Consider the following 24,402-nt stretch of genomic DNA (forward strand, 5'->3'; position numbering starts at 1 on the left):
GGGGGATTTGTGCAAACTTGGGGGGATTTGTGCAAATTTGCATAAGTGCTAATGTGCTTCACTAATGCACATTAATGCAAATGTGCACTTGTGGAAGTGGAACAAAATGGTGGTATTCCTAAAAAACCACAAAAACTGATTCCATCAACAAGTGGACAACAGAATGAAAGAAATCTGACAGTTAGGGATGGGTGGACTCATCTCCATCTGAGGCTATTGGTTGCTCGCCAAGTAACCATCACCAGCCACATCCACTTGCCTTGCAAGCCCTTCGACAGCTTGGCATGTGACTGACAAGTGCCCATTGATATAAGTGCTAATGTGCTTTACTAATTCCCATTAATGTAAATGTCCACTTGTGCTAATGTGCATTAATGCTAATGTACATTTGTGGAAGTGTAACAACATTCTTGTACATTCCTTTAAAAAAGCAGATTCCGTCAACGAGAGGACAATATGGCCCATTCATGCCTGTAATGTTGCATAGATCGCCCTTTCTGGCTGCAATCTAGGCAACATTACTGTTCCAGAAAAGACCCACACGGCCATTCTTATGCAAAATGGCAGCTCGGGAAAGGAGCAGGCAGCAGCCAGATGCTCACGAACCACACATGCTGTTGAACAGGGGGCTGAACAGGGGTGGGGGGAGTCCACCTCCATGCTGGGTGTCCACGACATCCCAACTGACAATTCATGGAACACAGATTTTGTGATATCCGTACCATCTATACCTCTCTACTGTGAGAATACTGAGCTAGATGGATGGATGGTCTGACTCAATATAAGGTAGCTTACTCAGGTCTTACTTATCTACATACCAGCTTGGCTATGATCTCTTGATACGATAAGTAAACAAAATTAAACTATGTGTTCTAAAAATCCTTTGCAAGAAACTTAGAGAACTGGGCCACCAAATAATAATAATAATAATAATAATAATAATAATAATAATAATAATAATAATAATAGTTACCCACCTCTCCCTCTGGATTGAGGTGAGGTACAACACAAATGCAAACACCATAAAATACATATAATTGATTAAAACATTTTAAACTAATACATTATTAAAAGCAACACATTATTAAAAGGCATCTTAAAATTCAACTGGGTAGGCCTGCCAGAAGAGATCAGTCTTTATAGCTTTCTTAAAATCTGAAAGACTGTTAAGTTGATGAATCTCTCCCTGCAGGCCATTCCATAATTTGGGAGTGGCAGAAGAAAAGGTCCTCTGGGTAATAGCTGTCAGCCTTGTTTTTGTTGATGGAGTAAATTCTTCCCAGAGGACCTGAGTGTGTGGGGCGGATTGTACGGGAGAAGGTGATCCCACAGGTAGCCTGGACCCAAATCATGTAGGGCTTTAAAGGTGATAACCAACGCTTTATACTTCGCCCAGAAACTAATTGGCAGCCAGTGAAAAGATTTTAAAACTGGTGTAATGTGGTCACCCCTAGGTGTACCGGTGACCAGCCTGGCTGCCACATTTTGAAGTTTCCAGACTAGGCACAAAGGTAGCCCTATGTAGAGCACATTGCAGAAGTCAAGCCTCGAAGTTACCAGCGTGTGCACTACCGTCTTTAGGTCTTCCAACTCTAAGAAGGGGCTCAGTTGGCGCATCAGTCGAAGCTGAAAGTATGGGAATACTCTGTCTCTGGATTTCCTGTCTTAAGCAAGGAACTGGGCGAGATGGCCTATAAAGCCCCCTCCAATTCTACTACTTTCTAGCTAGTAGTCAGCATGCTTTTTTAAAAAAAACAAAAAAAAAAAACTTTTGAAGCATCAAAAGAAAAATCCTGTAGCAGAAACAGGCAGATATTATCACCTTTACGCAAAACAGACTGTGGACTGCCACAACCTCCAGTGTCTCCTTTGTATGACCTTCTGTGGCAGGAGATTTGTAATAGGAACAGAAAAGGATTAATAATTAATACATTTACTGATGTCTGAAGCAGCTACAGAAGGCTGGCTTTAGAAGTATCTTTTATTAATGAGCATTAAAAACAATTGCTCTCTTAGTACAGCAGCCAGCCTTGATGAGGATGGGGAAAGAAGGATCAGGAAGGAAAAAGAACGTGCAACTTCCTTCAAGCTGCCTCTTCTTTGAAGAATAGTTTTACTCAGCTACCTTTTAAAAGACCAAGATTAAAATGGCAAAGGCTGTGATCAAGAAACCTATACTAGACAATGGGCCTGTTCAGATGACACTCTAAGCCATGGTTAGGCCACTAACCCTTTTGTAGCAAAGGGTTAATGACCATGTTTAAACCATGATTATGTAGCCACCATGGTTAGGAATGGTTCACACAACACGCTAAGCCATAATGTTTAGCTCAAAATGCTTAACCCCCATGGCTTAGCATGTCATCTGAACAAGGTTATTGATTATCAAATCCAGGGGAATACTAACAGAACAATGATAAGTAAACCGAACTGTGTTCAGTGAGGCTTACTTCCCTGAAAGGCTCTTTGGGATTGGGGCCGAGTGGCTTCAAATCTGCAAGTGGGGGTGTCCACATTGTCTCCTTAAATTGCTGCCAGCAGCTTGGATGCTAACCTTTCACTCCATGACCCGGAAGAGCTTCCTTTCAAGGTAGAAGAGCTCAGCACATGCAAGGGTCTCTCCAGGAGCAAAACTCCCTTTTGGTCAACAAAAGCTTCTTCTGCTCATGTAAAGAAATTTTAGGATCTAAGCCATTGCCCCCCGAATTAAGATACAAGTATTTAGATTAATGAGTCACAATTTAATTATCTTAATAAAATAAGGATCTGCAATGAGTGAAATCCTCCACCTATCTCTTGCCTCTGTGAGTAATCTTACCTTGGGGAGAAAGCTGCAAAATTCCCACAGTGGATATCTGGATTCCCACAGATTCCAAGTCTGGGTGTGCAGTGGAAATGTGGAAGACTATTGTTATTTCAAGGTGTGTAGGGGTGAACAACAAATTGCTTCTTCTCTTGTCTAGTTTTCCGGTTGGGCCTGCTGCTTTTAGTGGTGAGCTATGCTTCTTCCTCCCAGGGCCATTTATCTGTTTGAGATGGAACATCTTGAGAGGCTAGTAGATAAGCCTCTGGTTTGATCTCAAAATTAGCTACTTGTGCTGAGAGTACCCGGGATTGTCATAACTATGTTGGCTGTGATCCCACTTGCTAGAGCTCCAGAAAACAGGAGGAGTTAATATCAACATAACAATATATATGAATCTCTGCACTCCAAGGGTGGACTCAACACAGGCTGATCCAGAAAGGTGCTACATTCCAAGCCAGTATTGGGGCTTTGCTAGACCTACCTTGGAATCCGTGCAGGAGGAGGGGTGATGCCACTCTACAAGTAGCGTGGGCTGTTGCTTCTTTCCACACGTCAGAGGCGACGGGGAAAGGAAAGCCCTGTCGGATTCGCCATTTTAGTTGTAGTTTTAAAGGGGAAGGATGTGCACGGAAGCTTGTGCGATCAGGTAAGTGTTTTTTTTTTAAATAACCGTTAACCTGCCCCCACCCCCATCTCCCCCCCCCAGCGCCGAGCTTCCCCCCCACCCCTGCCCGATCTTGCCCCTGGCTCCAATCACCCCCCCCCATGCTCGCCGATTCCCCCTTCTCACAATCTCCATGTCCCTCCATCACCAAAATCTCCATTTCCCCCCCCCATCTCCCCTGGGCTCCGTTCCCCGCCCCCGATCTCCCCACTCTAGCCCCAATGGCTGCAGCGCTCCTGGAGAGCGCTGCACGATCTGCTACTTGTCCCGGCTACTCGTGAGTAGGTGCAGTAATTTTCCCACAGCTCAGCCCGAGACCACAGGAAAAACTGGGCCACAAGCGGTGCTGGTTAGCCCAGGGCCAGGGCGGTTTGAGCCCTGCCTCGCCCGGGATCCCCTGTGCATCATCTGGACGCACAGCAGGGAGCCCAGGCGTCACACCGGGCTAACCCGTCATCTAGCAAGCCCCTTGGAGTCACATCTATGGTCATATTTGATGGAGTCCCCAACAACTGTAAAGACGTGAGCTTATGATTTTTCTTCAAAGGAGATTGCTGCAATTAACATGTTTTTCTTTCTTCTGCTGTGTTAATTTGTTCCTGTTTAATAAATCTTTAGCATTCACTCATTAATGTGTTCATTGTATTCTGAATCCTAAAAAGAACTGTTGCCTCTTAGCATCACAAGGTGATGCCTTGGGATGTCACGAACGCCTTACTGAGTCTGAGAGTCCACCTGTAATGTGTAAATGGCTTCTTTGTGGCCACCATTTGTACAACATTACTTTTGAAGAAATCCCAAGCTGCCATCCCTATGCAAATGATGGCTCACTATGGGGATGTGTAGGATGACCATATGAAAAGGAGGACAGGGCTCCTGTATCTTTAACAGTTGTATTGAAAAGGAAATTTCAGCAGGTGTCATTTGTATATATGGAGATTCTGGTGAAATTCCCTCTTCATCACAACAGTTAAAGGTGCAGGTGTCCTGCCCTCTTTTAAATCTGGTTACTCTAGTATAGCTCCTGCAGCTTTAACTGTGGTGATGAAGAGGGAATTTCACCAGGTTCTCCATTTATACAAATGACACCTGCTGAAATTCCCTTTTCTATGCAACTGTTAAAGATACAGGAGCCCTGTCCTCCTTTTCATATGGTCACCCTAGGGATGTGCAGCTACTGGACCTGCTCATTGGAAACATGGCAGCTTGGTTAGTGTGTCCAGGGGTGAGGGTGCGAGCAACAACGGATGCTTGGTGAGCATCCACAGGGACTGGACAGAGGTGAGTCCATCCATCCTTAGTGATGCTACCCCAGATAACTGATCTGCACCTATCATTGCCCTCTTGCCTTACAGCTGAAGAGACTTTCCACTGAACTATTCCCTCTTCCACCACTCTTTGCTGGCCAGCATTCTGAGGGATGAAGCTTTCAGGGCTGAAGGTAATTTGGTCTCCCTTTCACCATGAAGATGCCTCTGAGTACTGACCAGTGCAGCCTCTCCTAATCACCTACCTGCCTGCTCTCCCTACTCATTGTGACCAAGGAATCTTACGAAGCAGCTTGTCAGCCAAATTGTACACACACAAGCAGCCTAACTCTGGAAGAGCTACAGAGTGAAGTAGGTGATAAACGGTGTTCCCTAGGCCAATGATGGGCAACCCCCCCCCCCAAATTCTAACCTGCTACCAAGGGTGACTGACTAGTCCCACACTGCAATTAGGGATGGGTGTGTGGGCTGCTGCACTGGATCCAATGATGCTCCTTTGGGAGGAGGCTCCAACTTATAGAGAGGCACCTCATTCCCATTGCACTGCTGATGTCTTCATAAAATCTCACAGACCCAGGGAGACTCACTGTGTCTAGGGATATCTGGATGACAAAACTCAAGCTCACTAAGATTCTCCAACTTCCACTTCCAGCTCAACTCTGAGTCAGATTGTGAGCTTTGGGGTTTTTTTCTGTGTGCATTTTGTGTGCGTTTTTCCAAATGTACACATTGATTACAGGCAGCTCTGAAATGTACACCTTCTTCTCCCATTGATTAAAGCATATTTGTGCACATTTTTCAAAAGCATGCATGGTATCAACCACATTTTCGGGGATTTACGAATCACATAGCAAGCTTGAAAATGTGTGGACTTCAACTGCAGATGGCGTCCAAGTTTGTGTGCAGTCTAGAAGGTGTGAACTGGGTAAATCCTGATTAAAAAAAAATGAACTGAAACAAATTTCTTACACATCCCTACAGTGTGCCTCGCTCTAGTAAAATGATGGGGCAAAGCCACCCCTCTCACAGATCATGGAGTACCAATGTACTAATACTATTTGACTATTCTGGCTGCATCTATGGTACACCTCTTTTAACTTTATGAATCTTATTTGTGATTTTCATTACACCCCCCCCCCACACCCCCACACCCATATGCATACATACATGATCTTGATGTAAAGGACAGCTACATATTTCAGGTGCAAACAGCAATGCTCTGCCAATTACAAAGCACATTCAAGGAGGTGTATATGCCTGCTAATGCAACTAAATGTCAGTAAGGTAATTACCATGTCTGACATTTATGTGGCTCTGCTGGACATCATTATACTTTTCCTATTATTTTATTTTCTAACCTATAGTGGGGTATGGAACAGATATCTTACAAATAGCAATTTCACCATGAAAAAGATCCTCCTTTTCTATTAAACAAAAAGTAATTGTGTTCATCTTTCCTGACCTTTCAGTCATCTGTAGATAATTATTGCATACTGCAAGGATCTAGATATCTGTTTCATTATTGCTATTTACTGAGGGGAGGGGAATATTGGAATTGAATATGAAAAGGTAAAGATGAACAAGTTCAACCATTTTGTAGCAAATTTCATTGTTATTCTTACTGCTTAATAAATTGTTTTTCAGTAAACAACATTGCAAAAATAAATAAATAAATAAAGGTAGAAATAAAATACGTTGTTCCAAAACTTACATGCAAACTGAAGTTTTGCTTTCCTGCTCAGAATTGTTCCAAACAAATTTGTGACGAAACACTGGTATGTCCCAATATCCTGTTTTTTATGTGGATTATTGATTGCCAGACTGCCTCCCACCAGCCTGTAGTGATAACTCATGGTGAGATCAATATCGGTGCCATTTTGCTTCCACCTTTGATGGGAAAAAATAAAATTATACTTATAATTTACTGAGGCTATACAGGTTTCATTTTTAAACAGTATGTTATAGCATCCCTGCAACAATGAAAGCATGGTTAAAATATTAGAATATCACTCTATATTTCACGGTAGAGTGATTTTTATGTCCATCTTGTAAATTCCTCTGTAAATTTTACTGCTTGAACAACCTTCTCTTTTTAATGGTGCATCCTAAGCAAACATCCACATTTCTACAAAAAATAATTATAATTTTTACATATGAACCGAAGTATACATTTGATTAGCAGTCCAGAAGATATATATGTGTGTGTGTGTGTGTGTGTGTGTGTGTGTGTGTGTGTATGTGTGTGTGATATAAATGGTACCTGGAAATATTTTACAGTCCTTGCAAGTGATGTAATAAATTTGCTTATAGCAATGATTTCAGAGATATAAATCAGAACAAATTATACTTCAAAGGGCAAGAAGAAAGCAGGAAAGGGATGTTTATACCACTAGTTTGAGATTGATAATGTAATAATGATAACACTGTTATTTTAAAACATGATTTGTCTCTGTTAGACCGTTAGAGAGAAAATGAATCGTGTCTGCAACATATCACAGCTATTTACAAACGTCAAAATAAATTGTGTTTCATAGATAATCATTTCCCCCCCAAGAAATAAAAGAAGTGTTGTGGATTAACTATTTCTTGCCTTAAAACAGTTTGCCTTATTTTTATACAAAAGTGGTGTAGCAGAGCTGGAGCTCTCAGTGACACAACGACACTTCTTAAAAATTTATTAGCAGGGACACTGGTATCCTCTTCCCCACCCTTGTCCCCAGGATGTCCGTGTTCCCTCTGAGTTTGGCAGGTGTGACAGTTTTGGCAGGTGGGGGCAGACTTTGATGGTGGTGGCAGGTAGGGGGAGTTGTAGGGGCAGGCTTTGGAAGTGGCAGGTGGCTTTGGTGGGTGGTTTGGCAGCAGGTACAACAGTGGGGGACCCATCAGCAGCTCTGTGCCAAGGGCCATTGGGCCCTGCTGGGGGGAAATGAATTCTCTTAGCAACAATATAGTATTCCCTGTAATAATGCAAAGCATGTTGGGCTGTCCTGGCCTTGAATGGGCAATTGTGATCCATTAGCTTTCCAAAATACCTTCTCCTGGTGGAGATGAAAACCACCAGAACAGGTTGGTTGATATGAATCAACACAGCCATCTAAAATTTAGACTCTCTTTGGGGTTGTGGCTATGGAAAATGTCATGATAAGCACCTGTACGATAAGGACCTATACTTCATGATGAGCACTTCATGATGAGTAACACTAAAGTACTGTGCACAAAATACATGTGTTGCACACTCAAGTTGCTGGTCACAATCCAGAGTGCAATCAAACTGTAACTTCTGACTTGGTTCTTTTTACAGTACAGCAGCTCCCCATATTGCATGGCTAGCAGTATTATAATTTCTTTTAGGATGGATAAATATCAACAGGCTTTTGTGTGGGCAGAGGTTGCCAATAAAGCAGAACTAAGATGTCAGAAAGACCACAATATTAGATGGCTACCACAGTCACCATGCTTTGATGATGAAACGTTCTAGTGGACTTAAATGGTGGTAGCAACGCAGTCCCACAATTACTGAAAAAATCTAGGCAGACTAGAGCACATATTCACTGGGTTGGATCCAGATACCTGGCCATGGAATATCAGACAGAGGTACTTTCTATGAGTGGAGCAGAAGGTGGCTCTGCCCAATTTTCTGTAATCTTACCCTTTCCATTCAGCTCCCTGTGCCATAGCCCACTGCATTCAGCCTCCAACCTTTGAGAGAGAACTTTTGGGGTACTCTGAAAGGCTGATTAGGAGTGGAAAGGGTGGGAAGTCAGATATGGTGGGGGCTATCTGGATCCAACCCAGTATTTTTTGCATCAACACTCTTTGAATTAGTAATACATGGATGGTGACAGTTGTATGAAACATTCTTAGCAGATCACAATTGCCACACTCTCTAAATACTGTGAGTGGAGTATAGCACAGCAGTAGGATCCTCCAAATGGTCCTCTATGTGGCTTTTCAATTCTTATATGACCAATCACTGTGGCCATAACTGTACAATGTCTAACCAAGTTGACAAAAACAAGGGAAACCATCAAACCAGTTACTAACACATCTTAAAAGGGCTTGATTTGTACCAGCTGGAGGCCAGAAAAGCCATTGCTTTTAATAAAGAAACTGCCAAAATCTACCCACAGATATGATTATAGCTAACAGCTACTATAATGCATTGCATTAATAATGCTAAGCTTTCTACACATCTTTATGGTTTGTCCTTGAAGTGATTTTTAATGCCATAGTTGAGTAACTTCATGAAACATCTTCTATTCTGCAGTGTTTGAGTTATGGGAGGAAAGATGGGAGTCTCTTAATGAAATCCACAAGCACCATCATCCAAGTCATTCCAGTTTTAGCCAAATCAGCCTGCTATAACCTTCTAGAAACAGTACTAGCTAATGGCCCCATTACGTCGGAAAAGAGGGAACAGCCTTCTCTTGTTCCCTGCAATTGCCCCATACAAGCATTGCTGTACTGCAGGTGGGGGGGGGTGCGGAAAGGATTACACGTTGATGGGTAACTGTCAAGACTTGTGCTCCAGCAGGACACTTGCTGCTCCTGCCCCTCCTTCTGTTAGTGGCAGAAAAGATGGGAGAGGCCTACTGAGAGAAGTTGCTCAGTGCCCTCTCTTAAACAAAACCTGGAATGGCACTGAACGTAAACTGTCTGGAGTCTTGTTGTATCCTTCCCTGAATAATGTGTACTCAATCAGGATTTCCTTCGTTGAAAACAGGTGAATTAAACCTGACCAATTTTGTAACTTAGACTAAGAACATAAGAAGAGCCATACAGGATCAGAGCAGATCAATCCAGCACTCTGTTCACACAGTGACCAAACTGTTGTCAACCAGGAACCCACAAACAGAACAAAGGTGCAACAACGCCCTCCCGCATTGCCCCAGCAACTGGCTTACTGCCTCCAATACTGGAGGTAGTACACAGCCATCAGGACTAGCAGCCATTAATAGCCTTCTCCTCTAGGAATTTATCTAACCCCCTTTTAAAGCCATCCAAATTGGTGGCCATCACTGTACCTTGTGATAAGTGAAATCCATTGTTTAACTCTGTGCTGTGTTATGGTGACTTGTATCCTGTTTCTCTCTGTGTATAAATGTATTGTTACACACATGCACCCCATGTCCTAGGCCATGGCTAGACCAGGCCTATATCTCGGGATTGTCCCGGGATCATCCCTGTGCATGCAAATGACACACAGGGGATCCCAGGAGCAGGCAGGGACGATCCCTCCATTTGCCTGGGATAATCCTTAGGTCTAGCTAAGGCCTTAGCTGTAAGAAGTTTCATGAGTTCCAGCAGTTACTCAGGATTCAGTTTTCTTAGAAGGAGGTTTATGGAAACTTCTGTTATTTCTGTGTTATGCTTATTTAGACATATGGAGAGGAATGACTGTCGTTTGGAAATATGCCCTTTTTGGGCTTGACAAATTTCTGTTGCCTGCCCAACTCTCCTTGTATTTGTGAGCTGAGCCATGGGGGTCTCTTTGAGGGTTTTTTGGGTAGGCCCTGCAATTTGCACAAATTTGCATAATTTGCACAAGTTGCAGCCCAAATTTGTGCAAATTACACAAATGTGGCCATACTTTGTGCAAGTTGAAAAATATATAAAAACTACTAACTGGTCCGAGTCTGTGCAGACCAAGTCATGCCAGTTAGCAAAAAATGGAACGAAGTCTGGGGTGGGGGGCGAGCTGATGAAACCTCATTGAGCTGCACCCCCCTCAAACAGATTCCTCCAACATTGCTACATATAGAGGGGATGAGCATAAGATGAGGGTTCACAGCATCAGCACTCCAACAGACTTCTTCTGTCCATCAGATGTCTTGGGTAGTCCATAGTGCTATTGGAGTTGTTGCATTGAACATGTCAGCTCTCTGCTTTCTTTCAGATCCAATTCCAGCACAGACTGTTACTCACACAGACTACACTTGCATCTAATGTTCTCACTTCAGACTCAGTTTGGACATTCCTTTTGGAATGAGGAAGAAAGGTAATCTCTTTTCCAGAACAGTCTATCTCTGGCCATCTCTGAGGACACCCAACCCTTAAGTAATCTCTAAAACAGTGGGGAATCTCCCAGACTAAACATGCCCAAACAGTATGACCCACTCTAACAATGGCCCCATTCAGACAACATGCTAAACCATGCTGCTTAACCACAAAATGGTTAACAGAATGCATTAACCATTCTCTTTTCAGCATCGGACTCTATAGTTGGGGGAGAGATCATGCAGATTAACCTGAAACTCATGACTTGTGTGTGTGCGTGTGCATGCGTGTGCATGTGTAAGACTGAAAGATGAACAACTCACCTAGCATGCTAAACAACTCAGACAGCATGCTAAACTATGCTGCTTAACCCCAAAATATTTAATGGAATGCATTCTGTTAACCATTTTGTGGTTAAGCAGCATGGTTTAGTGTGTTATCTGAATGGGGCCGCACATAGTCTCTCAGATTTACAATTGCTTCCAATTGATCAAACAAAGGACATGAACATGTTTGACAGAAAGGAAAACCTCTGGTTCTACAGACTCAGAATTCTTAGTCCATATGGCTTTAATCTGGAGGAGAATTCCTAAACTTTATACTGCTCAGAATTTTCCTTAGTTTATCACTAATATGCTTGTGGAACAGCTAGAGTTAGGGCACCATCCTATGCATGTTTAGACTTAAAACAATCCCACAACACTTAGCATTCTCCAGCCAGCCCTGCTGATTTGGGAATCCTGGAAGTTGTAGCATTTTTTCCTTCTAAACATGCACAGGATTGCACTCTGAAACAGCTTAAATAGAAGCTCACTATCTAATGAAAGATTGAAAATGCAAATTATATAAGTATATTTAAGAGCTGCATGTGTGTTTGTATGTTTGTCTATGTGTAATGGTCAGAAAAATATATAGAAAATATGTTCTTATTTTAAATCAAATCTTTATAATTTCGTATGTGTGGGGAAATCTAGAAGTGGAAAAGTAATTCATGTTGAGGAAAAACAAAACTTCACAAAAAGAAGAAAATACCCTTTGGAGAGAGATGCTTTCAAAGGTTTATTTATTTATTTATTACATTTCTATACCGCCCAATAGCCGAAGCTCTCTGGGCGGTTCACAAAAATTAAAACCATAGTAAGACAACCAACAGGTTAAAAGCACAAATACACAATACAATATAAAAAGAACAACCAGAATAAAAACCACGCAGCAAAATTGATATAAAATTAAAATACAGAGTTAAAACAGTAAAATTTAAATTTAAGTTAAAATTAAGTGTTAAAATACTGAGAGAATAAAAAGGTCTTCAGCTGGCGACGAAAGGAGTACAGTGTAGGTGCCTGGCGGATGATTGAAGATTGATCAAATATCAGATCAATTGAATTCCATAAACAAATGCCTGTAGCTCTAAATTATTTACTTGGAGAAGTCTTTTGAAACTTAGCCTTTATGAATCTTGTAGCATCCAGTAGTTGTAAGGCATTTGCAGCACATCAGTATCTTGCTAGCTGGCTGCAGTCGCTGCTTATTTTGACTTTTCAATCCTCGTGTCTTATATCCAATTTCAGATTTTTGTTAGGCCCAGCAGAACTACTGGGCCTTCTTCAACATCCAGTTTCATAAGTCAATCCTCTGGATTCCAGTTAACTTGCCCCCTCATCTATTTAAACCTATGTACAGTGTATGCCCTCTGGACCCAAAATTCCTTCTCAAATTTCTAGCTTTGAATATACTGGGGTTTAATTTGCCAGCTCGCTTTAATTTCAGAATCAATCACTGAAATAACTGCTGTCATCATTACATGGCTCCCAATTAAGCTCTATAATTGTTTCTCAACACAGATGCAAAGTTGTTGGCTTATTCACAGCCAATGAATTTTTCACAGTGTCCCCATAATCATTCTAATCACACAGTATGATTATTATTAAACTGTGCATATAGATCAGGGAATCAGCTCCTGGTTAGGGTCTTCTCTTAATTAATATGTTTAAATCAATGAAGGAAAGCTATTAATAGATGCATATGATTGCCAGGTGAGGATGTAATCCTGTCATTCATATCATGGTAAATTACTTAAGATTAGATGTTCTCTCTCTCTCTCTCTCTCTCTCTCTCTCTCTCTCTCTCTCTCTCTCTCACACACACACACACACACACACACACACACACACACACACACACACTGTGTGTGTGTGAGAGAGGGAGAGGGGGAGGGGGAGGGGAGAGTTGGAAATTATTTCAAATTATTCTTTGTTGAAGAATGTAAATTCAGTGTGAAGCTTAATAATTGTAGATATGCTTTTCTGCAAGTATAAAAACTTTCTTAGGGAACAATTCTATTCCCCCCTAGACAAAGTCTGGTGGGCCATAGGATATTTTGGATTCCTGGATCCGAGGCTGGAGACAGTAATCTAACCTTAGACATAGGAATCCGAGCTCCTTGCCCCCTTCCGTCCCCTGTTGGTGCAGAGGGAACCATGCTGGATGCTTCTTTGAGGTCACAAAAGTGACCTCGGATGGAAGTTAAAGGGGGGTGTCCTGGAGGGGGACTTGAATGCCAGTTTATGCCCTATCCCAAGGTATCTCCAGCCTCCTTCCCTCCCACTCTGATATGCCTCAGGAAAAAAGCCTGTTTAGCTGAAATTCAATATGGGAGCCATGGCCTCCCACTCTTCTCTGAATACTTGTAAGCCTCTGAGTTCAGAGGCTTATGAGTATCAAGTGCAGATCCCATAGGAATGCATCCTTATAGTATCTGTGCAAAATGTGCAACAGAATTGCTCCTTTCTTTTTTTCTTTTTTTAGTAAAAACATAAACCAGAAGTGATGAACAATAAGATTTAGAATGATTACAGGGACAGTGGCCATCATCTGCATAAACTTAGGTGTGGAAGTGTTCTTTAAAAATATATATATTCAAAAATGGACACTGCACAATCAGTTTTGTAGGAATAAAATATTTAATACTGACATTGGCTTGGATATATTCTATCCCAATGAACTCCACTGACTTATCTGGATGATCCTTTTTATGTTCTTTTTTTCTACTGCAGTTTAGGCCTGGGGAGGCAATGTGGTGCACATGGGCACTGATGTGCCCAGAGACACCTTTTTTGATACCCTCCAAAGTGCTCTTCCTCCTCCCCCTTTTCAAATTAGCACATGTTCTTATTGGCAAATGGGATGGCTGTGAAATAGATTTCTTTTGGTGCTGAAAAACTGTGGGTTCAAAGTATGTTGGGGCTCAGACCCCACCTCTGCTCTGTACTTAATATCTGGATCAGGTTCCTTGTATTTTGTCATGCCTCTTATGACAGCCATGTTATGGTGAGGCTCAGGAAAGTTTTTCACATTGCCAAATGTGCCCATGAGCCCCAAATCATTGCCTATTAGGGGTGTCCAGAGCAGGTCTTCTCCATCCTGAAATTTGGGGAGGATCTCTGTTGAGCAGGTTCTCGGCTCCAATTTTCAGAGGGGGGGGTCTGTCTCTCCACACCACTAGATTACGTGTCGGAAAACCACTCCATTTTTGGACAACCTCTTCATTATAGACTATGGGAATTAACCAAAATGCTTACAGCTGTGTCATTTTTAAAGGTAAAGAGATTAAGCTTGGCACCAAGATAGCTCATAAGGAGTGATATAGCCTTGCCAAGTTTGAAACAGATCCCTTCATCCCTTGAATGTTTAGGAATTTTTAAAAAAATGACAGTCAGCTGTGCATCAGCAAAGTAAAGAATAAACCCCACTCCACAAATGTGCAGGGATGAATTAATGCAGAATCATGTGGGTGTAGGTTTGAGTGGATTTTTTTTAAAAAAAAATCCTTAAAAATCAAGAGATGATGGGATCTGCTTCAAACTTGGCATGCTTAAAGCCATACTTAATAGCTTTCATGCTGCCAAGTTTAAACCCTTTATCTTTAAAAATGACAGAGCTGGAAGCATTTTGGTTAATTTCAATAGCATATAATGAAGCAGTTATCTGAAAATGGGACGGACCTCTGAACAACCTTCACTCCACACCACAGGTATCTGATGGTTTTAAAAATGCCCACTAACCACACCGAAAGTTTGAAGCTCTATTGGAGCACCATCAGACCCTCGGATTTTCAGTGTGGAGCGTACACCCCTATTGCCTGTCCCGGATTTGGGTTATGTTTTAAAGAGTTGTTTAAAACATGATCAACATGTGTCTGGCTCAAATATCAACTGATTGAATTGGGTAATTAACAAAAGAAGGGCTATGACCAAGACTTGGCAACAACAAGAGATATTGGAGTTCGAATCATATATTTTTCAGTTTAAGAACCTCGACAGTGGGCCTTCTCTGTAGTGGCACCCACACTCTGGAAAATCCTCCCTAGTGCGGTTCAGGAGGTGGAAAATGTAATATCTTTTAAACACCTCCTAAAAACGTATCTTTCTAAACAAGCCTTTCTGGACTGTAATTTATTCTGGTTTTATGTGATTTTAAAGTTTTAAATAGGATTTTATGGTTTTAGTTGTAAACTAAAGTTTAGGCTGTGAGTCAGTATAAAAATGTAATAAATAAATAAATAAATAAATTTATAAGTGCTGCTTCTGTTAAGTGTAATTTGAACTTTTCAGTGCTATGTCAATTGTGCAAGCCTCTTGAATGGCACAACAATGCTGTGAGCCTAGGTGGTGAGCTAGGATCAGGTCCCAGAACTAAGTTGGAAGGGCAAATTAACTCCCTGTACCAACAATAGGACCTTAATTTCTTAACAGCAGATTCCCAGACCATGTTACATGGGATGGAGATGAAGTAGTTTAAATCACTCTGATAAGAGGTTCTCAGCTTGTTGAACTGAACAGCTGGTTGGCAATGAAGAATCAATCATAGCTTATACAGTGCGCTTGGAAAAAACATGTTCTTTTTTAGTGAAGGATGAACTCCCTTCATCTCAATTCAGGTTTGGACTTGGCAAAGCAAGCCATTTTCCCCAAAGCTGGGAAATAGCTTGTGATCTTTTAGCCAAGTTTGGAAGCCTATCACACTTCAAATAATGTCATTGGAAACATGAGAACCAAACACCCCTCTTCCCCATGAACCTGTAAAGCCTTTCCCGCTGCCTGGGAGAGCAGCATGGGACAGTGGCAGCAGCAAGGTGTCTCTGGAGTAGGGATGGCGTGAATTTTGTTACAGCTCGGTTTTGATCAGAATTTGCCAAAATTCACAAAGCTCTCCATATTTGGGACAAAAGAAATTCAGTTTTTTAAAAAGCAAATCTGGGAGAAATTGAAATCAACAAATTTGTCCATCCATGTCAAGGAGTTTGGGTGCTTTTCTCTTAAAAGTCTGGATTTGATTGGAATTCCTGTGTATTCAACTATCTTAGTGCTGAATCGAGGTTGCCATCTCTTTTTTTCTGAAAGGCCTATTGCTTTATCAACTATATATGATAGGCAGTATATCACGGTCCTCTTCATGCTGGAAATAGCTGTACCTACTGAATTTGTCTGGCCTGGGTAAGAATTTAATTTCAATTTGTTTTGAAAGGAGTTTACCCAAATCCATAACATGCTCCATTTTCAGGAGAAAAAGAGATTTGGAAAGGTCTGGCATCAACTTTTATTGTGGGGAGGGATGCTTTTGGAACGAGGCAGAATTCACTCCAGTCACAACATACTTTTGTTTGACCTGAGCTATGTTACAGCCACTTTTTGCCTCTGTTTGTTTTGTGGCAGTGATGCACACTGATAAAATTATTATTTCAGCCATTTTTGCAGGTAGGGATGGGGAGTGAATTCAGAACCGCAAACAATGGGCAAATTTGTGCAGGAAGGTAGTGGTGGGGCTGGCTTCATTGTTGCTTTTTTAAAAACTTTGTTTTGCTGACAAAGGTGATGGTGATAGTAACACAGGTCTGATCTTCACAGTTCAGCCACCATTTTCTTTCCTATAAAACGCCTTTTGCACCAAAACCCTATTTTTCACAATAGAAAAATACTACGTATAGCAACTAAAGACATATGCAAGTGTGTTGGTAAACAGTGAAACAGTGATCCACTAAAGCCAACTTTACCAATGGTAATGTTTTACCATTAAATTCAAGTGGATGTGGATTGCACCCATAAAAACTCCAGATCATACTAGGAATAATTTTTGCTGGGTTCTCATTAGCTATAAACATATAAAGTACCTTACATTTATATTTTGTCCTCTTTTTAATTTTCCTTCCATTCTGTCCTTTATTCTGTAGTTTGCTACACAATGCAGGATTTAATGATTCATTTTTTTCCTTATTCACTTCAGCACCATAATTTTTGTGGTGAGGTTGTTAAGTTTTATAGGTTTTTGAAACAAAGTTGCAAAACATATATATTACTGCAGTGAACAGACTTCCCTTAAATGCATGGTTTCCCCACAGAAAACAAACTTTCACTCTTTCTATAAAATATATAGAATGGTGTCCGCTCATTTTCAGGGATTCAGATACATGCAGGGAAGCTCTGTTGTCTTGCATCTTTTGTAGGCTACATGTACAATGAGGATACAGCACTTATGCCAAACTATGAGGGCCATTGCCCAATGATCCCACCCGATTTGTTACCCAGTTCACTGATACTAAATTTGAGAAAGTCATTTCAGACATCATTTGGGTTGGGAGGGGATTTTTTAAAAAAAGTTTGGGGAAGGCTCGCTGATCAATGGCTGAAGTGGAAATGTACCCCCCCCCGTTTACTCTTTCTTTCTTTCTTTCTTTCTTTCTTTCTTTCTTTCTTTCTTTCTTTCTCCGCCATGCAAAGCTCCTGTTGTCAGCCACCTGCCAACACCCTCCATTGCAAACCAGCCCTTTCTCCCTTTTGAAGTGTGTCAGCATAGGACTGTGCAAGCCCACTGAAGTCAATATACTTTAATGTTTGTCAACTGCCCAGAGAGCTTTGGTTATGGGGCTGTATAGAAATATAATACATGAAACATTGCAAAAGGTCAAGATTTAAACTAATCATTTTTAAAAAAAGGAATGGAAGTAGACTGCCTGCCTTTGACTTTCCCAGTCCAATGGATCAGAACATTTACATTTAATAATTTTATAAAACATTGAAACTGAGTTCAACCCTTCCTTTACTCTGGCCTTAGCTAGATATAAGGATTATCCCAGGCAAATGGAGGGGTCGTCCCTGCCTGTTCCCAGGATCCCCTGTGTGTCATTTGGATGCACAGGGATGATCCCAGGACAATCCCGGGATATAGGCCTGGTCCAGCCATGGCCAATATCCCTGAGGTATTTTGTTAGAATGTTTATGTCAAGTGAAATAAATAGAACAGCTTTTGGGATGTTCTTTTGCAATGCTGTAGAAAATTTTGAACTGACCGAACAATTTCAGTTGTTCAAAATTATTTTGTCAGTGAAGCTATTCTAATACTCCCTCTGATCAATCCCATGATTATCTTCAGTCCTGATTATACTAGATGGTAACTACGTATACCCTTTTGATTTTAAAGCCCCTTTGGAAACTTTCCTAATGGCACAGCTTATTATTGGATTAGATGGCTTGCACCCTAACCCTTGTAACTCAGATCTTGATTTCTCTGTCATGTAGCCAACTTTGGTTTGTGTCCAATGGGTTATATCTGATGTCAATCTAACTTAAGCACCATTCTTTCCCATGGTCTGCTCTAAGAAGGAACCACAGGTTACTATTTGGAAATAGTTATATTAAATTGCCATATCAAAGAGTAGAGATGAGAGAGAAGGCATATTATATAAGAAGATGGCATGTGCAAAATGTGTGCCAAAAATCCATCGTCTACTTTCAAATGCTTATTGTGATGAAGATTAAACTTCACAACATGAACACTCTAGCTCTGTTCACACATTCACTTGAATGTGTGCAGTCTTGAAATGGGTAGAGCAAAGCATCCATGCATGCTGGCTCCAACCCTTAGGTCTCCCAGATTATAAGCCCCATGCCCCTCAGTTCAGAGCTTTCCATGATGAATTGGCAAGGTCTGAAAGGGAGTTCTACATGTTTCCTTGAATGCAAATCAAATAATCTGTGCAGAACTCTTGGCCTTATCCCGGGTCTATGAACAATCACATGGAGCATGCACAGTGTACATGTCCCCAGCACAACATTCATTTCTTGCATTTCAGTTGCTTATTTTTTAATTTGAAAAATGGTAAGGTTGAGCAGTACTCTATCAGCCTCTCCTCAGTGCAATTCAAAATGGTGACACAGATACAAGAAACCTTACCTGTAGTATGGTGAGGGACGGCCACTAGCTGTACAGTTCAGAAGGACTTCTGGATCTTCAGAATTCATTGAGTAAGTGACATCAAATGGTTCCTGAATGAAAATGGGTCCATGCAGAGTTTCTTCATCTGTGAAATGATTTAAAATTAATATACTACTATTTAAACTCAAATCAAAATGTTTCCTGTGACTTTCCATGATTGCTACTGAGATTTACATCAGTAGGGCGGCCAGGTGTCCTACTTTACCAAGGACAGTCCTCTATTTTGGACAGCTGGTAGAGGACGGTCCTCTATTTGAAGTTGTTCTATATTTGAAGAAATATCCAGTCTACCTCTGGTTTAAAGAAAAAAAGAACCAGGAGGAAAGAGAGCAGGAGGAGTCTTGAAGTTGCCCATCAACAGCAAATGGACATCTGATTGAGCAGGCACACAGGTCACCTAATCAGTCTTCTCCACTATGATGAAATATATTGTATTTCTATTTAAATTATAGAAATTATTTCTAACTTTCCACCTATATAAATTAGCCTATGCAAATGTTATGCAGATTAAAGTCCTCTCTTTTCTCTTTTTTGTAATGTATTTTCTATTTTTAGCATTGCATCAGCAATCTTTAGCAAACAAGTTATTTGCTGCAGAATGTCCTGTCTGCATAAAAGCACTGACTTCTTTGGGCCTGAGATACTTACAGTTTCCTCCAAATCTCAAGATGTTTAGCCTTGAAACCCAACAGCAGCATACATGGGATTATCCCATGTAATTATCACAACACCACTGTCTGGTACGTCAAGCTGAGAGATAATGACAGGCCCAAATGCATTCAGATGATGAGCTTCACAGCTGAGCAAGTGATTTAATTTATGTCTCTCTTGTCTAGGTCCAACACTCCATCCTCTAGATCAGGGGTAAGCAAAAAGTAGATTTTTAGATTTTGGGACTTCAGTTCCCAGAAGCCCCAATGGTCACAAATGCTTAGAGTTGGCCCAAAACAACAGATCTGCTGTCTGCCCATTTTCTGCCTAAGATCACAATGGCTGTGAATATGATATAAAAAGTGTGAAGAGGTTGGCATACTTTGGGTATGGGGGGGGGGGAATTTTCATTTCACTGACCCTACATGGTTGGAGCTCCCTTAGAGTTGAGCAGAAGTGGAGGCAACCACCCAGTGCGAGTTTGAACATGATTCCAATACACAACGTTCATGTGTCCTTAAGACTCACCCATCACCTCCCTCCTTTTATAGCCGAGGCTGTCAAAATACCAGGTCCTGCATGCCCTTCTTTTATTTCAAAACCTTACACAGGGAAATTGCTTTCAGACTCTCCCAGATAGTCTGCAGGCAATTTCCTCTTCCTATGCAGCAGCAAACATTTCATGACTGATTGATAATAACACCTCATTTCTTGAAGATTTGTGGGGCTTATTTACATAATGAAGGTGAGGGAAAGCGCTTGTTTGCATCCCTGCTTCAGAACGATATGGATGGCTATTACCTCCACCTTGCCTTACTTGTGCAGCAAGATCCTTGAAGGAAGTATAAGAAAAACAAGGCAAGGAGCTTGCCGTAACAAATGAGATTGATAGAACCAGCCGATTAGTCCACTGGAGATTGTCATGACCTTAAAATCCCATGTTAGCAAGTATCCCACACATAACCTGTCTGTATATTTTGAATGCCATAATCTATGCAATTATAGCCAATACAAATAAAGAGTTTCTTTCCCTAGGTGAATTTTATTTATTTTTTCATTTATTAATATATTTTTATACTGCCCATCAGCTGAAGCTCTCTGGGTAGTGCACAACAACAACAACAAAACCTAAAATATAACAAGTACAAATTTAAAACATTAAAAAGTTAAAAAGATATACGGTACAAACCTGTACTTCAAAGCATAATTGCTTTGAAGAGAAACCTACTGATTACATAGGGCTTGCTCCCAAAGGAAGGATGCATTCATATACAGCTGGATCATATACTTTCAGACGTACGTTCCATTTGTGCTCAGTGGGCACTTACTCCCAGGAAAACATGCACAGGATGGCATTATTCAGTGGTTTACACATGGTGAAGATCAAGTCTTCAACATCTCTCAAAGATTTACAAAAAAAACCCAACTTAAAAGGAATGTGGTATTAAGGACAGAAGTCTGCACCCCTTGTGTGCCCCATGGGGTGGGTGGGGGGCTTTCAGCACACACCAGTCCTGCCATCACTCTGCATTGTGATACCTCAGTGATACCTCAGCCCTCTCTGTCCTGTTGCAGAAAACTTATGTGGCCCTATATCATTAAGATGTCAGAGTGGCATACAGATAAAAGCCTACAGTATAAAACAATAAATATGCACAGTTAAAAACAAATTAAACCACAAACCAACTTAAAACAATATATAATTTAAACGCAGTAAAAGCAGTTAATGATAATCCTTATCATTAAATATTCACTGGGAAAGTTTCAGAATGACTTTGAAATGATATAAAGTATAATGCTGTTTTAGGAAAATAGTAAATCCATGCAAAGCCCATGAACACATGGAGGTAAGGAGCAGGGCCAGTAGGTTTGAGCTTTCCATCAGTTCAGTTCCTGGCCTAGTGTGTAGGGGCTACTGGGAAAATGTTTATATTGCCTGTTTAGCAAATTCTTTGTGTGTGGCCTAGGATTTGTAATCACTGGTTTTATATTCTTTTTTACTTTTGGTCATTTGGATATTGCAAATATGTATTTTTACTAACGTCTTTGGGTCTTGGCAACGGTTAAACAAGAATCACTTCTGGTGGTGAAATCTGAATGGTAAAATAAAGGATGTTACAGAATAAGATCTACATGGAGAGATAATATATTAGGGATGAACAAACTCACCCCATTCTATTCTGCAAATGTTACTACAGGTCTACTGAATTATTTGGCTATCAGCTGGATACTGCCAATGGCAGTGGCAATGGCTGGGATTTTCCTACATCTCAGCTCAGGCATAGCCAGAAGAAACAAATTTTATCCGAGAATTTTTATTGGAGCAGTTAATTCCCCTATTCCTGGTAAATTCTTTTGCTCCCTATATTTAATTTGTTTCTTGGGGACTGATTAAAGATTCTTCTTCCCACTATAGTGGATTGTGTTCCATTTGGACATATGTTTATTCAGAGATATATCTTGCTTTAGTATGTTTTGAATTCCCATTATCTTTACTCCTTATTTTGTTTATTTTGCCTAATTGTAATCCAATTACTACTGTTTTGCTCACAAATGCTACTGCCCTATTGATTGGAACGAAATAGTCAGACACATTACCAATAGGCAGAGCACATAACATTATGTTATTCATTTTACTCCAAACTCTGAAGTAAAGCACATAGTTTAAAATCTTGATTCCAGTAACATAAAGACCATGTCCTATAAAAGGCATTGTCTCAATTGCTCTATATTTACTATCCTTGATAACTTAGTTATCTTGTAGTATACTCTGCCCATGTGTATAAATCTTCTTGCTATTATAGATGTCCAAGGCTTTTGAAACTCATTTATTTGGTGGCCTTCTGTAGCGGCTGATTATTTAACAATGTCCACAAACCATAGAGGTACTGTGTTACCTTCCTGAAGAAGCCATTTAAGAACAAACATTTTATTAACTACTGAAGTATTGAACTGTATAAAAAGTTAAAAGCTTGACAGGTTGGATCTTGATGTTCCTTACTCTAAACCACCTTACTGGTGTATTTACCTTTTTTGCTGTTAGTTCAGAACGTGCTTCAAATGGGTCAATAGGAAATGGGCACTCTGATTAATTTGTATGAGACCAACAGGAATCCTTTTTAGGGGGTTTGAAACATTTCCTATAGATTTTTATGGGGTTTGCCATATGGAATAAGGGTAAATGTTCAAGAAGTTCAATATACTACGGGGCACATGCTCTTAGTCTGTTGCTTCCTTGAATGTGGCCTACGACTGAGATCCTTTCTAGATGGCATCATGATGATGAACTCAGTATTGTAACTAGACCTGTACAGATGTTGCATCCATACATTCCCTAAACACACATAATGGTGACTGGACCATGCCTTCTGACATTGCTCAGATCCACTTCTCATGTTGAGGCTCCCCACTGGCCTCCTCACAGACCTCTGCACATTAGCTGGAAAGTATGAAAGGAGAATGTGTATAGGTACAGCTTTCAGACTTTTCTGCTATTACACATTGGTCTCTGGGTTCAGTGGGGCATGATGACTTTGGGGACTGGGGCAGTGGGCATGATCATACTTCTTCCATGTACACATAATGTACATATGGAGGCAACTTCTGAAGAGGACCACTGACTATTAGAAAGTCATGTTTTTTTAGGAGATGATGCTTGAACTGAATCCTAATACATTGCCTAGTGCAAGGGATAATCTAGACAGGTATATATAGTAGATAGGATAGGTTACATTCAGATGACAGAAATTTGATATTTCCATTAAATCAGAGTTTTCAATTGGTTTGTGGGGAAAGCAATCCCATGGCATCTACACAGGATACTTCAGATTTCAAGATTCAAGGTCAGAGATAGCATTCCAACCTCAGATCTAGGAATTCATGCCCTGCCCCCCTCACTTTCACAGCTGGCCTAGAAAGAACTGCACCAGCTGCCTCTACAAACTTACCTTTACCACTCTTCTTGCTCTGCACTGGATGCTTGTAAAACTCAAAGTTTGGAGGATGACAAGCATCAAGGGTGGAAGTTATAGGATTGCATTCAAAGTTGCTGTATTTTGGGGTTCTGTATCCTGAAGTCACTTTCTTATAGAATCATAGAATAGTAGAATTGGAAGGGGCCTATGAGGTCATCAAGTCCAACCCTGTGCTGAATGCAGGAATCCACCTTAAAGCATCCCTGACAAATAGTTGTCCAGCTGCCTCTTGAAGGCCTCTAGTGTGGGAGGCTTTCTTCTAGTGATTTTGCACTGTTGTTTGTCTTCAGAATAATATAAATCATAATGTAAGAATTTCTCATATATATCTATATATCTATATCTATCTATCTATCTATCTATCTATCTATCTATCTATCTATCTATATATCTGATTTGAAAAATGCCCTCTGAAAGCTAGGGGATTGAAAAGAAAAATCTTTTTTTCCCCTTTAGTATAACTGTCTGTCCATTAACAAATTCTGTACAGAAATTCCAAGTGTATCTGTTCCTGGAAAACAAACTATTCCTAAAATTTATTTTATTTATTTATTACAATTCTATACCACTCAACAGCAGAAGCTCTCTGGGGAGTGCACAACAATTAAAACCATAAAATATAACACAACATAAATGTTTAAAACTACAGTCTAAGATAAAAATAATAACCAAATAAAACCTAGCTGCAGTGCAAGGCTTTAAAATATAGTAACAGATTTAAAACAACAAATTGAAAGTTTTAAAGGCTTGGGAAAATAAGGTGGTCTTCAC

At 40.6% G+C, this 24,402-nt stretch overlaps 1 protein-coding gene across 1 annotated transcript in view; it reads right to left on the reverse strand.

Annotated features, from left to right (window-relative positions):
• Positions 1-24,402, reverse strand: part of LOC134395538 (contactin-6-like) — a 278,197-nt gene that overhangs the window by 152,802 nt on the left and 100,993 nt on the right. The window contains exons 3-4 of the mRNA XM_063121702.1: positions 18,965-19,091; positions 6,450-6,625 (exon numbers count right to left, since the gene is read on the reverse strand). Of these exons, the coding sequence (XP_062977772.1) occupies positions 6,450-6,625; positions 18,965-19,091 (303 nt within the window). The remainder of the gene's footprint in view (positions 1-6,449; positions 6,626-18,964; positions 19,092-24,402) is intronic.

The sequence above is a fragment of the Elgaria multicarinata genome, chromosome 3, assembly GCF_023053635.1.
Source record: "Elgaria multicarinata webbii isolate HBS135686 ecotype San Diego chromosome 3, rElgMul1.1.pri, whole genome shotgun sequence".
Taxonomy (NCBI): domain Eukaryota; kingdom Metazoa; phylum Chordata; class Lepidosauria; order Squamata; family Anguidae; genus Elgaria; species Elgaria multicarinata.